Source organism: Herpailurus yagouaroundi, unplaced genomic scaffold (assembly GCF_014898765.1).
Source record: "Herpailurus yagouaroundi ecotype Mexico unplaced genomic scaffold, PumYag 198, whole genome shotgun sequence".
In the NCBI taxonomy this organism is placed as follows: domain Eukaryota; kingdom Metazoa; phylum Chordata; class Mammalia; order Carnivora; family Felidae; genus Herpailurus; species Herpailurus yagouaroundi.
The window spans coordinates 15391675-15407367 of record NW_024412429.1 but is presented as its reverse complement, the minus strand read 5'-3'; the positions used below and the strand labels follow the sequence as shown (position 1 = coordinate 15407367).

Sequence of the window (15693 nt, the reverse complement as noted above, 5' to 3'; positions counted from 1 at the left end):
TCCCCAAAGGCAAGGGAATTAAAAGCAAAAGTGAATTACTGGGACCTTATGAAGATAAAAAGCTTCTGCACAGCAAAGGAAACAACCAACAAAACGAAAAGGCAACCAACGGAATGGGAAAAGATATTTGCAAATGACATATCGGACAAAGGGCTAGTCTCCAAAATCTATAAAGAGCTCACCAAACTCCACACCCGAAAAGCAAATAACCCAGTGAAGAAATGGGCAGAAAACATGAATAGACACTTGTCTAAAGAAGACATCCGGATGGCCAACAGGCACATGAAAAGATGTTCAGCGTCGCTCCTTATCAGGGAAATACAAATCAAAACCACACTCAGGTATCACCTCACGCCAGTCAGAGTGGCCAAAATGAACAAATCAGGAGACTATAGATGCTGGAGAGGATGTGGAGAAACGGGAACCCTCTTGCACTGTTGGTGGGAATGCAAATTGGTGCAGCCGCTCTGGAAAGCAGTGTGGAGGTTCCTCAGAAAATTAAAAATAGACCTACCCTATGACCCAGCAGTAGCACTGCTAGGAATTTATCCAAGGGACACAGGAGTACTGATGCATAGGGGCACTTGTACCCCAATGTTCATAGCAGCACTCTCTACAATAGCCAAATTATGGAAAGAGCCTAAATGTCCATCAACTGATGAATGGATAAAGAAATTGTGGTTTATATACACTATGGAATACTACGTGGCAATGAGAAAAAATGAAATATGGCCTTTTGTAGCAACGTGGATGGAACTGGAGAGTGTGATGCTAAGTGAAATAAGCCATACAGAGAAAGACAGATACCATACGGTTTCACTCTTATGTGGATCCTGAGAAACTTAACAGGAACCCATGGGGGAGGGGAAGGAAAAAAAAAAAAAAGAGGTTAGAGTGGGAGAGAGCCAAAGCATAAGAGACTGTTGAGAACTGAGAGCAAACTGAGGGTTGATGGGGGGTGGGAGGGAGGAGAGGGTGGGTGATGGGTATTGAGGAGGGCACCTTTTGGGATGAGCACTGGGTGTTGTATGGAATCCAATTTGACAATAAATTTCATATATAAATAAAAAAAATAAATAAAAAAAATAAAAACACATAGGAGCAATAACAGTATTTCATTAATGTCTACTGTTTTGTAATAGTTGATTCTAATTTTGTTTAGAAGAATCTTAAGTCTTATTCTATATTTTGCAACCAGTTGTGTTGCTTTTGTGGCACCTGTATACCTGCACTAAAAACGTGTGTAGTTGGACAGCTTATGTAATACATTCAATTGGCTGCATAAAGTGAATAAATTACTTCATAATTTTGAGAAAAGGTATTCCATTTAAGCTTTCCTTTCTATAGCCAAACTGAATACTGGACCTTTTTTTGTACAGCCTTTGTAGAAGCTTTTCAGAACTTTTCACTGCAAAATTTTTATTTGTAGGGGTTTCTGGGTGGCTCAGTTGGTTAAGTGTCCAACTCTTGATTTTAGCTTAGGTCATGATCTCATGAACCATGAGATCGATCCCCTTGTTGGGCTCTGTGCTGACAGTATGGAACCTGCTTGGGATTCTCTCTCTCCCTCTCTCTCTCTCTCTCTCTCTCTCTCTCCCTCTCTCTCTCTCTTTCTCTCCCCCCTCTCCCCCACTCAAGCTCTCCTTCTTTCTCTCAAAATAAATAAATAAATAAGTATTAAAAAATTGTTTGTAGTAGGATTGATTCGTTAATACATTTAAGAAAAAAACCCCTTCATTATTTGGGACTGTCTGACACTTTGTAGGACATCCGACAGGTCTCTCCCACTAAGTGGCTGTAGCAACCACAAACTGTCCCAACAACACTCCACAAGGGGCAGTACTGTCCCCTAGGAGACCAGCAGTCGCGGCGGGAGCACAAAACAAATGGAGTGTTCATCAAACTGTCAGTCTCGAAGGCCCTTCTGAGCAGACATGCTCATTACTTGTTTTACAGTTAAAACCCCTAAAGGCTGACCTGCGGATTAATCACTGGGTGAACAGGATAAAAAGAGAAGTCCCTGCAAGGAGAGTGGCAGCTTGCTGGCCCAGACTACTTATAGTCGTGGACTTGAGGGGTTTTCTTTGCTAATTTTTCCCTTTGAGTTGTGTTTTTTTGTTTTTTTTTGTTTTGTTTTGTTTTTTTTTTAATTTGGTCAAACTACCATAGGCCGAAGGATTCTCCCAGGGTCCAGTGTCACATTCTTCCTTTTGGAAAAGAAAACATGTGTCCTTGCTTGAAGAATTTGGCCTTAAGCATCTGGTAAACCATGGCCTCAGCATTCTTCATTTGTTTAGAACAATTAGATGTGCCCACCAGTGGAGGGCAATGGTTGGTTGTGCTATGCTCCCTTCTGGGCATGACCACGTACATATATGCCCTGCAGGGTCCATGCCTGCATTCCTCCAGCTTCCAGAATTCTCTATCATCTGGAAAAGTGATGGGGGTAGGGAGAGGTTCCTGTGGGGTGAAGAGAAAAAAGGAAGAAGGCAGAGGGAGAGCATCCAAGCAGAATCAGAGGAGAGAGTAAAATTCAGAGTCGGTGAGAGCAAGAGAGTGTGAGAAAGATTGAATTGAGATCTCTTATATATGGGGGTGTCCTTGTGGTCTCGCTCCCCATTCTTTTCTACCACCAGATTTCTCCACAGACTCTTCCTACATCTCCTGGTGTTGGCCAAGATTCAGAATATGGAGAAGCTCAGATTTGCTAATAATACTTCAAGACTGGATAATGACACACAGATTGGTTTTTTCCATCTTTGGGATTTGGAGCAGCTCTGGGAGTTGCAAAACCTGCCTTGGTGCAAGAATATTTCTGAAGGCTCTCACTGTCTGGTCACTGGCTCTGTGCTGTTGGGCACAGTGGTGCAGCCATCCAGGGTGGCGGGGACCACCTGGGATATGGAAATTACCAGCAGCCCGGTTTTGCATTCGCCGGAGCACCTGAAGCATTCTGGGAATTTGAATTTCTGTTGTTTCTCTCAAACACCCCCTTAGGGGCAGCAGGCAACAAACATGGATGGACCACATTTTGCCAGAAAAGCCCAAAAGGATGATGGCTGCTGTTGTCAATTATTGGCATTTCAACAGGACTGTATTTTTATTTCTGAGTATATTTACACAGCTAGGAAGCATCTGCTGACAAGGATGAAATGATAAGCTGTATCCGTGCCAAAACAGGACTAGAAAAACAGACTTGTTCTGCGAATGGACTGCATCTCGAGTCAGCGTTAAGAAAATTCTTTCTCCACAGGCAATATCTGCACGCAAAACATTAACACTTGGGGCGCCTGGGTGGCTCCATCAGTTAAGCGACTGACTTCGGCTCGGGTCATGATCTCACCATTCATGAGTTCGAGCCACACATCGGGCTCTGTGCTGACAGCTCAGAACCTGGAGGCTGCTTCGGATTCTGTGTCTCCCTCTCTCTCTCTGCCCCTCCCCGCTTGTGCTCTGTCTCTCTCTCTCTCTCACAAAAAATAATAAATAAATCATTTAAAAAGCCATTAACACTTAAAATAGGGCTTGGAATCCCTATTAAGTAACATAGTGCATGCACACAGTAGGTCCCTAATGAAAGTCTGCTAAAGGAAAGAATCGATGTGTGCAGGCACCTGAAGGAAGATGGGCGATCAGTAGCCCCGGAGAAAACTTCCCACCCTGCGCCTGAGGGCCACGGTTCTTTCACTGGGAAGAGCGTGATGTGAGGCTGGCTCTCAAGGTGTCTGAGATTCAAGCAGAAGAGGTCTGAAATTCTACCCCTGGGTGCACAAGGAAGAAGAACCGTGTGGCTGGATGTCACCTTGAAGCAGGTTGCTCCTCGATTCTGTGGTTCTCTTGAACCAGAACAGGATTATTGGTGTATGAGGCCAGCATCCCGGGTGGTGACAAAAAAGGAAATTGGTAGAAAACGCATCATCCAAGTTGGATTAACTCAGCTCTGTGGCCTGGGCAGGTTCCCAGGACATACAGCCAGATGCAGGGCCTCTGGGAGACGGGAGGCTAGAACGTGTGTGGTAACAGAGAGGGAAGTGCGAGGCAGGGTGGGGGGCCGCTCGGAGGCGCCCCTCACCCTAACCCACTGGTGCACAACCCTCCTGCCATCCATCACTTCCAGGCCAACCCCGAGGCCACTGGACAGTTGCCCAATTTCTAACGGACACGTTCTTTCTCTGTCAACAGTTCACATGGAACGTTAAGTGAAGGAATCCGGCAATTTCTTCCTTATTTCACTGCCTGTCTATTGCTTACTCATTCTGTGGTCTATTTGCTTTGGATCCAAGTGCCTCTGGGTACGAAAAGCTACATTATTGTATTCAACTGCATGTATGCCAAGATCCCGACCATCCTGGTTTTGTTGTTGTTGTTGTATTTGTTCTAAAGCTTAGCCATTTTCCATTCTGGGCAATTACCGCTGTTTACTATGAGTTCCACTGCATAGGTATTTTCCCCATCGCCGACCTCTGGGTTGCGGTGTGGGCAGTAACTGTCATCACATCACAGCCTGCTAAAGGAAAGAATTGTAGCAGTACAAAGTCAGACATTAATAAACGTAGGGGACTTAGCTTGAAGGTACCAGTGAGGATGGGGAGAGGATGGGGAGGAGAAGAAATCTCTTTATGAGGGGGCCAGTGGGCTGAGAAGAAATAAGACTGAAAAAGATGTTGCTAAATACATAATGCATCATCTGGAGACAAATACAGCATCATCTGCTCTCTGTAGGACGGTATGGTTCGGCGGAATGGAGTTTGTTTCTCGAGTATTTACTTGATAGAAAACCCATCTGTGTGGTCCTACGACAGGATTGACCCATCCCGCCCTCCTCTTGCTCTGAATACTTGCCGCCTCTTTGTCACTCACCTTCCTCTGGTCCTTGGGCTGAGTCCCCAACTCAGGTGATCAGGATTCTTTTTGTACAGGTGACAGAAACCAACTCACACTGTCCTGAACAAAAAAAGGGAATTTATAGGGCGCCTGGGTGGCTCAGTTGGTTGAGCGTCTGACTTCGGCTCAGGTCATGATCTCACGTGAGTTCGAGGCCCGCGTCGGGCTCTGTGCTGACACCTCAGAGCCCGGAGCCTGCTTCCGATTCTGTGTCTCCCTCTCTCCGCCTGTCCCCTGCTCGTGCTCTGTCTCTCGAAAATAACTAAATGTTAAAAAAAGTTTTTAAAAGGGAATTTATGGGTTCATGTGTTAGAAAGGATACTATAGAAGTTAGAAGGTCAAAAGAAAACAGTGTAAGAATAGGACCTTGTGCTGGAACCGGGATTTCCCCCCTACCCCTCATATAACTATTACTTCTACATTCTGTTGCCCAGCTCCATTCTGCACATGGGAGCTCCATGAGCAGGGAAGGTGCCACACCTGAGAGTCACTATTCTCACCCTCCAAGCTCAGCAATCTAGAGGAAAGAGTTTCTGTTTCACAACGTCCATATACAACTCTAGAAAAAGCTCTGTCTAGCTCAGGGCTAATACTGTCCCAAAGAATAGAGTGGCCTGATTGTCTCATTTCTTTTTTTTTTTTTTTAATGTTTATTTATTTTTGAGAGAGAGAGAGAAGGAGCCCGAGAGGGTCAGAGAGAGAGGGAGACTGAGGATCTGAAGCAGGCTCTGTGCTGACAGCAGGGAGCCCAATGTGGGGCTCAAACTCACAAACTGTGACATCATGACCTGAGCTGGAGTCAGATGCCCAACTGACTGAGCCACCCAGGCATCCCCCGATTGTCTCAGTTCAGTCCTGAGTCTACCTGTGGCCCAGGGAGTAGGATCTGTTTCCAGAAGAAAGGCAAGAGGGAACAAAACAAAACAAAACAAAACACGCCTCCCAGTGAAAAACAACAGTTCCCGTGGTCCTCTGCGCCCACCCACCATAAACCTTTCAGTTGAGGAGGAAAAGTAGGAAGGGCCTAAGCCTCATCTGAAACCTCATCTGAAACGTAACAGCAAGGTAGATCCTACCTGGGAAAATTACCTGTCAGTCACTCCACAGGTCATTCTTGCTGTCTGTGCATCTCACAAGAATGTCACATGATAATGATCACATGTGGAGTCAGTGCATTGGGCTTCCTTCCCGGCTCTGCTTTGTCCTAAGTTTTCTTAGCAGGTTCATGCATCTCTCTGCCCTCTGTTTTCTTCATGGGAGAGGAATAATAACGCCTCTCTCAGGGGTTTGTCGTCAGCGTTAGTGGGATAGTTTATGTTGATGTCAGACGGGCCAGAGAAGGAGCGGCTGGTATAACCATTACAACCCCGAGGCTAACAGTGCCTTTCCTGGGGATCGTGATGACAAGTCCCAGAAATTGGCGCACACGTGGGAGGCCTGATAGGTTTCTCGGTGTTCTCAGACATGTATGCTGAGTAGGAATTTCGTGCCGTTGCTCAGATGGAACGGGTCCCAGACTTCTGCCCTGCTGTGCTGGGGGCAGTGGGGGGAGGGGGGAGCACTGGCGCTGGCTGGGTTTTACATCCGTACACGCTGCCAGTCTCCTAGACCTCGTCGTCTTGGAGTTTCTCTGTCTCACTCTCTCTCTGCGCATTCAGGAGTGTACACATTTCTGTCCAGCACCCTGAAGTCTCTGGAAGAGAAGGACCATATCCATCGTGTCTTGGACAAGATCACAGACACCTTGATCCACCTGATGGCCAAAGCGGGCCTGTCTCTGCAGCAGCAGCACCGGCGTCTGGCCCAGCTCCTCCTCATCCTGTCCCACATCAGGCACATGAGGTGAGGCATCCTTGGGTCCCCCCCCCGGGAGCCCTGTAATGAACACAAGCCCTCAAACGTGCTACCACTGGGCCGGGAAGGGCTGACGCCTGAATACAGATAGCGCCCTCGGAACAGTTCCCAGGACATAATAAGCAGAAACGCTATGGGACGACGGAGGAGGGAAGAAGGAAATCTGTCTAGGGCGTGGGGCAGGTGTCAGAGAGGCTTCATAGAGGAAATGATATTTGCACCCAGTTTGAAGCCTGCACAAGGTCTGATGGGAGGAGTGTGTGGTGTGCGGGCAGAGGGAGGATGGCAATGTTTGATCATTCGTTTTATCTCACCACTCAAGGCGGGTGCGTGAACACAGCTGCCCTCTGAAGGCACCCGGCACGTCCATTACGGTTCCTGCATCACGCTCCCCCTATTTACAGTTGGAAACCCGGGGGCACCCAGGTGGCTCAGTCGGTTAAGCGTCCGACTCTGGCTCAGGTCATGATCTCACGGTTCATGCGTTCGAGCCCCACGTCAGACTCTCTGCTGTCAGCACAGAGCCTGCTTTGGATCCTCTGTCCCCCTCTGTCTCTCTGCCGCTCCCCAGCTCATGCTCTCTCTCAAAAAGAAACATTAAAGAAATGTTTCTTTAAAAAGAGAAGAAAAAAGAAATCCTGACAGAATCTCGGTCCCTACAGCGCACAGAGAATCACCATTGATTCTTCCATTCCTCTCAGATCCCTTCTTGTCACCCCTCACGGCTGTTACCCTCATCCAAGCCACCGTCATTTCCTTTTGGATTTCTGCAGAGGCCACCAAACATACCTCCCTGCCTTCAGTCTTGACCCTTCCTAACCCATTCTCCACCCAGAGTCACGGTGGCCGTCCTAATACCACATCTGATCACCTCATTCCTTTATTTAAAACCCTCAGCTTCCCATCGCTTTAGATACAAGTGTAAGTTCCTTTATTTTGCTTGTACAACTTCTGTGCTCCAGCGGTTACTTAACTTCCTGGTAGTCTGAGCTCTGGCCAGGCACCTTTGTTCTCTGAGTCACGGGTGGGCAACTCCAGGTTACACATCGGCTGGCGGCTCTGTCCATCCCCGCTGCGTTCCCTCCTGCCTGTGGGACAGCTGGGCACAGCTGGGGGACTCTGCTTCAAGCTGCAGGCCGGCCAGGTGACTGCTCCATGTGTCCTTTATCCTCCTGTCCCCACAGGTTAGCTGGGACATATCGTTCTCACGGCAATGGCAGAGGTACAGGAAAGCAAGCCTATAAGGGCAAGTGCGTTTTGATCTTCTAGTTAAGTGATATCTACAACATTCTGTTGGCCAACACATCACTTGATGAGGCTTCAAGTCAAGATCAGGAGCATGGGCACAGGGAGGGAGTATTTCAGAACAGTAAGCTAATCCATCATGGCTGAGATATTCTTTTCAGGAGGCATCTCCTGACCCTTAACCCAGCTGGGATTTATACCCTATTCTTCCTGATCGTTGTTTCGTGTCTTGTTTTCTCTCTGCCCCAGTTAGACTGTAAACCTTTTGAGGCAGTTGTCACAATCCATCATGCATCATCTGTGTACCCAATACCTCCTAGCATAGGGCTTGGCACATAGTAACTACTCGATAAATATTTTGTGTAGGGGTTAAGGAAGGGTATTAGCAGAGGAAGTAAGAGCCTCTCTGTGCCAAAAGGACAAAGTGGCTTCATTTCTATTTCAAATGGTCACGTCATGTGGCTGGCTAGACGCTTAATGGATACTATTCCCATGAACAGAACCCTGGCTGCAGGGAAGAAATAAGCAGTTGGTATATTCTTTACTCCAGGAAGGCCCTAGAAATGAGAGATCAGAGAGCCATGCATGATGATGTCTATATGACCTTGGGCTTACACCCAGACCCTCGGAACGAAAATGTAATTTCTTCTCTTAGTGGCTATGAGGGAAGGGCACGGTGTCTGAGGGGTTGGCTTAATTTGTAAGGGGCTTTCAAACCTCAAGATTAAGCATCAAGAGGCAAGATTGCATTCAGCCCACACATTTCTAATCCTTTCCCATTTATTTTTATGAATATTACAAAGAGGGAAGCAGGAGTGCGTCAGAGTAACAACCCTCTGCCACATTACCTGGCTGAGAGAGGAACCTTCCCCTAGAAGAAGTGTGTTAACATTTACTCTGGGCTGGGGATTTCAAAGATGTCATGGAAACCATGTATTACAGATGAAGGTTTTTATTCTTCGGTAGGAATTGCTGAGTCTTCAAATCTGTCAACTGCTTTTCAGCATTAGCAAGCCTGATTAGCGAATACCCAAATGTGTCTGCACTAAATTTATAGGCTTTAGTACTTTTGTTGGCCTATGTAGAGGGCAGCAGCGGGGAGAGAGCTCTGAAGAGTTTGTCTCAATTGTGCAAAAGCTGGAGAGAAGCTGCTAATCTACTAGATTTGAGCATTTTCTCTCTCGCTCACTTGGGCGCGCGCACACACACACACACACACACACACACTAATGTTTTTGGTGCCTTATTGCAGCCAATCTAGCTCTGTTTTATTAAGGTTGGCCCCAGCCATATGTTGTTACTCAGAGAACTTAACACCCAGATTTCATGTGACTATAAATGATTCATTAGGTTGCAAGAGCAAGACAGTGTGAGATCCAGTGGGCTTTTAGCATGAACAGCATTTTTAAATTAAAAAAACACACACATACACACACACTTAGATGTGTAATTGGGTTGTGGTGTCGTAAGACCTGAATAGTTTGATGCTGTGTTTTTCTGGCATGTCTCCAGCTCATGCGACTTTTCCCCTACTAAAAATGCCAATATTTTCTAGGGTATTTGGTCCTGCCTACTCATGATCCATCATTCTTTCTAAACAATTTCAAGCTCCCTAAATGGTTGTTCTGTGTTTTTTCCATGGGTGGCGTGGTGGGAGAAAGAGCAGAGTTGTAGCTGGCAGAGGGCGGGCGGGACAGCGGTTAAAAGGAGAAATGCCATTTGCCTACATTTCCCCGTATCCATTTGCCCCATATTTTCTGAGCATTTACCACATTCTTGGCACTGTTCCAGGCCTGCAGAATGGGCAAATTACTGCCCCTCGAGGAGCCTGCCCTGTGTGTGTGTGTGTGTGTGTGTGTGTATGTGTGTGTGTGTGTGTGTGGGCACACATGCCTGGGGGAAGGAATAAGCGTGCATATGTACAGAGAGCAATTTCAGGTTGTCACAGTGCTGGGAGGAAAACAGAGTAAGTGAAAGAGAGCAGCTAACGCTGTAGGCCCTGAGGTCACAGCCACCGTGGCAGCAAAAGGACTTCCAAGGGAGGTGGCGTCTGAAGATTTGGGGAAGAGGGGCACCTGGGTGGCTCAGTCGGTTAAGCATCCAGCTTCAGCTCAGGTTACGATCTCATGGTTCGTGGGTTCAAGCCCCACGTCGTGCTCTGTGCTGACAGCTCAGAGCCTGGAGCCTGCTTCGGATTCTGTGTCTCCTTCCCTCTCTGCCCCTCTGCCGCTCATGCGTGCTCTCTCTCTCTCTCTCTCTCAAAAATAAATAAATGTTAAACAAAAAAGATGTAGGGGAAGAGCATCCAGGCAGAGGGAACAGAAAGGGCAGATACCTGAATCTGGGAGTAAAGAGCTCAGTTTCTTCAAGCTCTTTCTTAGAAAGCTCAGCAGAAGTAAAGAGCATGAGCTAGGGGAGAGAGGCCGGGGGAGCTAGGAGAGGTAGATGGAAGCACATCAGTTAGACCTTGCAGAGCATGGAAAGAAATTTAGAGCGTATTCCGACAAAATGGCAAAGAGCTGGAACATTTTAAACAAGGGAAGTTCTTGAACTGTTCTACACATTTAAAAACCTCCCTCCTACATGACTAGAGTGACTGGATCATCTCCATTCTCTCATTAGATGCAATAGCGGGGAACAGAACCTCATTTGAGTCAGAGGAAGGAAGTCGCCCGCATAACAAATCCTGGAATGGCTCTTTCAACAGGGACAAAGATCGGCATGCCGGTGCCTTTGGAGTTTCCCTGGTTTCCCCTTCCTTGGAGTCTCGGCAGGCCTCGAGCTTGCGACGCTCTAAAGCGGTCCCCTTTGTGTCTTCCCACCCGCAGTAACAAAGGCATGGAGCACCTGTACAACATGAAGTGCAAAAACGTAGTGCCTCTCTACGACCTGCTGTTGGAGATGCTGGACGCCCACCGCCTGCACGCCCCAGCCAACCGGGGGGGCGCACCCATGGAGGAGATGAACCAGAGCCAGCTGGCCACCACGGGCTCAACTTCAGCACATTCCTTGCAAGCATATTACATCACTGAGGAGGCAGGGGCTTTCCCCACCACAGTCTGAGAGCTCCCAGGCTCCCCCAAGGTCCTGAGAATCCCTGCAGCATGTTACCCACATCATGCATCACGATAGCAGAGTTCTCCTACGCGCACTCGGCATGCATCCGCCATCGTGGCTTCCTAATATGAGTGGCCATCCGTCTGCTTGCTCAGTTCTTAGTGGCACGCCTTCTTTTGGGAACAGCCAAAGGGATTCCAGGGCTAAATTCTTTGTAATGGCTCTCTCTGCCCCCTTTGCTACATTGCTAAGCATGAGGATTCTGTAACTTTTCATGACTGAACTCAGTCTATGAGCTGGGACTCAGGTGACTGTGCATTTAAGCTACTCGTTGAGACCCAGGCCTGGAGAGTGGACATTTCATCTCTGTGAAGCGTTTACTGGCTCTAAGAAAAAGCCACAGGAAAGGCGTGACAGTGGCTCCTTTAATTGCTGACTTGGAGAAAGCTAGGTCAAGGGTTCATTATGGCATCATCTTGTATTCCTATAGTAACGGATCGTTTTATTAAAGTAACACCTTAAGGCTTTTGCTGTGTTGCATGGCTGTAGGCAGAATGTTCAGTGATTGTCTATTCATTTGCCCTATAGGAATACAAGATGCCCACAGAGAAGGAAGGTCCCCTGTCAAAACTTTGTCAACTTAATACACTGCACCTTCAGATTTGCTGAATGCTCCTCCACTGGTTTTTGAGAACACTATGTACACACAGGTCCTGGGTTCCTGTTAATTCTTGCTTCCCATGGACCCATCAACAGCAAGTTGATCCCAATGAAGTCACCTCTACATATACCAGTTTCCCTTTGAGGGATAAATTCTTGTGTTTTGTTTGTTTTGTTTTGTTTGTTTGTTTTGTTTTGTTTTGTTTTCATTTTATGAGAGAAAGCCCTCTCCCCTCAGGACTTGCAGTAAATCCGCTTCAGGACCTGTTCTGGTGTGGTCTCACACTTGCCAGCAGAGGGCGTTCTACTCGGATCTCCCTGGTGTGTGACTTCACACGGAAGGTGAATTAGTCGCTTGTAGTGCCCAGCATATGACCAAGAACGGTTCAAAAGAGTGGGCACCCTGGTGACACTTTTAGCCCTGGGGAACTGGGGTAAATAGTAAATGTGCATGACTATTGTAAGTCTTGGAGAACAGGAGGGCAGAAACCAGATAAACCTGAGAGGCTCATGGTGGAGCTGCACAGGCCGCCGCAGGTAACACCGAGAGCCCCTGGCAGGCCCCATGTGCACTGTGGGGCTGCCCTGGGATCCGTGGGAAGCCCTTCTGTCCTTGCCACCCTGGCTGGCAGCAGCAGCAGTAGAAAGCCGCATTCCTGAGGTTTTCCCAGCACACTTTGGGGTGATGGGGCCAGAGGGTCGGGATCAGAGACACCCTACTGGGGTTGCCGGGGACCTGGTCAGCCTACGTGTGTTCTTGGTTGTCTAGAGCTCATCCAACAACCAGGGTTTGGCCTTGGGGAAAAAACTTCCCCCAAAGCTCATTTCATCCAACTTCATAAGCCAAGCGCGCGTGTCTAAAGTTGGGCCATAGGAGTCCGTTGACCTATAGGCTAAACCAGAAAGGCTCACTGGGGCCACAGGCAGTCTTCCCCAGGCCTTTGCATCTCCAGACCCAACTATGGGTCATCTCTTCTTCTCAGCCAAAAAGTAAGTCTGGTTTCCTCCAGTGACTTCAGTTTCTATGATTTGAACCCCATTGAGAGGTGATGTGTTAGCCAACAACACAGCCAAGCTTCGAGGGCATCTCTTGGGACGCCTGTTTCAAAAGGTGGATTTCATTTCATTTTTGATTACTTAGTAAGCGATCACCAAAGGACTGGGAACCTGGGAGGGCCAAAAAAAAAAAAAAGTTAAGTTTTTTTTTCATTTTATGTGCATCTGAATTTAGGGGCAATTTTGTGTATCTGCAGTAAGGATATGTTTAGAACATAATTCTTTTGTTTTTGTTTAAGAAGCACCTTATGTAGTATAATATATTTTGTTTTTGAAATTGCAATGCTTGTTTATCAGACAATTGAATGTAGTAATTCCGTTCTGGATTTAATTTGACTGGGTTAACATGCAAAACCCACGAAAAATATTTAGTTTTTTTTTGTAGAGCTACCTTGTCATGTATGCGGTCATTGATGCCTAAGGCCTGGTGATTATTCATTTAAATGAAGATCACATTTCATATCAACTTTTGTATCCACAGTAGACAAAATAGCACTAATCCACATGCCTATTGTTGGATATTGAATGATAGACAATCTTATGTAGCAGAGATTATGCCTGCAAAGGAAAATTATTCAGGGCAGCTAATTTTGCTTTACCAAAATATCAGTAGTAATATTTTTGGACAGTACCTAATGGGTCAGTGGGTTCTTTTTAATGTTTATACTTAGATTTTCTTTTAAAAAAATAAAAACAGACAAAAAAATTCTAGTACTATAGATGATGTAATACCAGCTAAATCCAAACAATAATAAAGTGGAGGGTTTTACATTATTCATCTAATGTGTTTGTATTCATGTTACGATACTACTACATTTGAAATGGGCAGAGAACACCAGATGGTTGGAGTGTTAGCCCAGGAATCTCAAATAATTTTAGAAATCTCTTCTTGTTCTTATTTGAAGTGCCACTAATGGACAGCTGACACTTTGCAGCTGATACTGCTGTTGGGGGTAGGGAACATGTTGTCTTCCCCACCCCCTCCACACTCGGAGGCAATTTAAGTTTTGAAAGACATGATCAACCTGGGGTTAGGGTAGGGTGGGGAACTAAGGTCAGGAATTTGGAGAGTGGGAAATACAGTAATAAAAGCCTTGAAAGTATTTTGAGGCAGATCGATACTGGCACCTGGGGTATGCACCGGGGTTCTGTATTCCACTCGTGTCCTGTAAACTACAAATGACAGCCATTTCTAAAATGGCAGCTGGAATTCTATGGAAGAAGAAGCGTCATCCACAGTCTAAGTTCTAAGTCTAAGGAACCGCTAGCGGTCTATGTTTCTTTTGGCCATTGCCAAGCTCCAAGCTTGCAGTTTACTATGGTAATGATTCCGTAATGCTGTCATGCAACAGAGAGGCTAGTTCATCCAAAGAGAAGACCCTACGTAGGTCGCAAAATCCAGTCCCTAAGGAAGTTCAGTCATTGGTTAGATTTTCCTGTTAATCTTGCAAGGCCGTCTAACCATGCCACATCCCATGCTTTCTGGGGGCTGAACAAATAAGGGACTTACCGGTAATTTACTCTTGATCACATTAAGGTGTTCTCGCATGAAAATCTTATACATTGAAATGGCCACTGATTTAGGCCATCGGTTTGGAGTACCCCTACATGAAACCAATTCCAAATCCCTTCCTATTCATACTTTCCTACTCTGAGATGGCCTGTGGATGCCGGGAATGGTCACTAGGACCGTAGTAATGTCTAATATTCACAGGCAAATCTGCTTTGGGAAACTAGTTATTTGGAAGGCAAATAGAGTTGTATAGTAGTTTATGAGGCAACCATGATTCTTTTCAGTACAAGGCTTGGGAGGATGATCCAGATTACACTGCACTCTTCCCAGGTGAACTCCCTGAAAACTTACTCTCAACTGGAGCAAATGAATCAAACTGTGGTTGGTCCCAAATATTCATCTTTTCATTAGTGTGATTCCTCTGTTTCTAACTGCATTTCCTTTTCATCTGGATTAAAGTGAGTGTGGCCTCTTTCTAAGTCGTTTAAAATTTTTTTCTAAGTAATCGCTGCCTCTGTTATGGCACTTCAATTTTGCACTGTCTTTCAGAGATTGAAGAAAAATTTCTATTCTTTGTGTTTTTTTTGCATCCAAATGTGCCTGAACTTTTTAAATATGTAAATGCTGCCATGTTCCAAATCCATCTTCAGTGTCTTTGTATAGAGCTGTGTACCCTGGAAACAACATTCAGCCCCATGAGCAGGTGCCTGAGATGTGGACCCCTTTGCATTTACAGAGAGGTCATTGGTCATAGAGACTTGAATTCATAAGTGACATTATGCCAGTTTATGTTCTCTCACAGCTTATAAACAATGCTTTTTGTACACAACATCTTCTTCAATGTAGAGCTCTTGTTTTATGGGAAAAGGCTGAAATGCCAAATTGTGTCTCACGGTTTAATATGCCTTTTCGCTGATGCATACTATTATCGATGTGATTCTGTTTTGTTGCAGCTTTGCTTTGTTTAATGAAACACAATTGTAAACCTCTTTTGCACCTTTAAAAAGTAAGGAGTCCAGTGGGATGCTCAAGCACCTGTAAACAATTTTCTCAATCTGTTTGATGTTCAAATAAAAATTAAACAAATGACAACAGGCTTGTTTTATGTAAACTCCCTTCTTGCTAATGGCTCACCACTGACTGCCTCAAATCAAGGTGATGGAATGCATCTGAAGAACACAGTGATTCTTAAAGATCAGTCTGATGCCAGGATCCCTCTCGCCAGGCCTAGGAGGAGGTGTGTGGACACTGGAGGCAGGCAGACTGGCCTCACTGCTTGGGTCCACCACATATGAGGTTTATGATCATTGGCAATGAGTTTTTCAGAGCCTCCGCTTCCTCATCAACAAAACGTGACAGTGACACCTAATTCACAGGGTAGTTGGGAGGATTCTATGAGGTGCTTCTTAAAATACTGGTTGTTT

At 46.1% G+C, this 15693-nt stretch overlaps 1 protein-coding gene across 4 annotated transcripts in view; it reads left to right on the top strand.

Annotated features, from left to right (window-relative positions):
• Positions 1-15361, top strand: part of ESR1 (estrogen receptor 1) — a 393295-nt gene extending 377934 nt beyond the window's left edge. For 3 of the 4 annotated variants that reach the window (XM_040448867.1, XM_040448866.1, XM_040448868.1), the window contains exons 8-9: positions 6543-6726; positions 10812-11046. In XM_040448867.1, the coding sequence (XP_040304801.1) occupies positions 6543-6726; positions 10812-11046 (419 nt within the window). Of the gene's footprint in view, positions 1-6542; positions 6727-10811 lie in introns of all 4 variants that reach the window. The other variant, XM_040448869.1, reaches the window with a different exon arrangement.
• Positions 15362-15693: the final 332 nt, after the last annotated feature.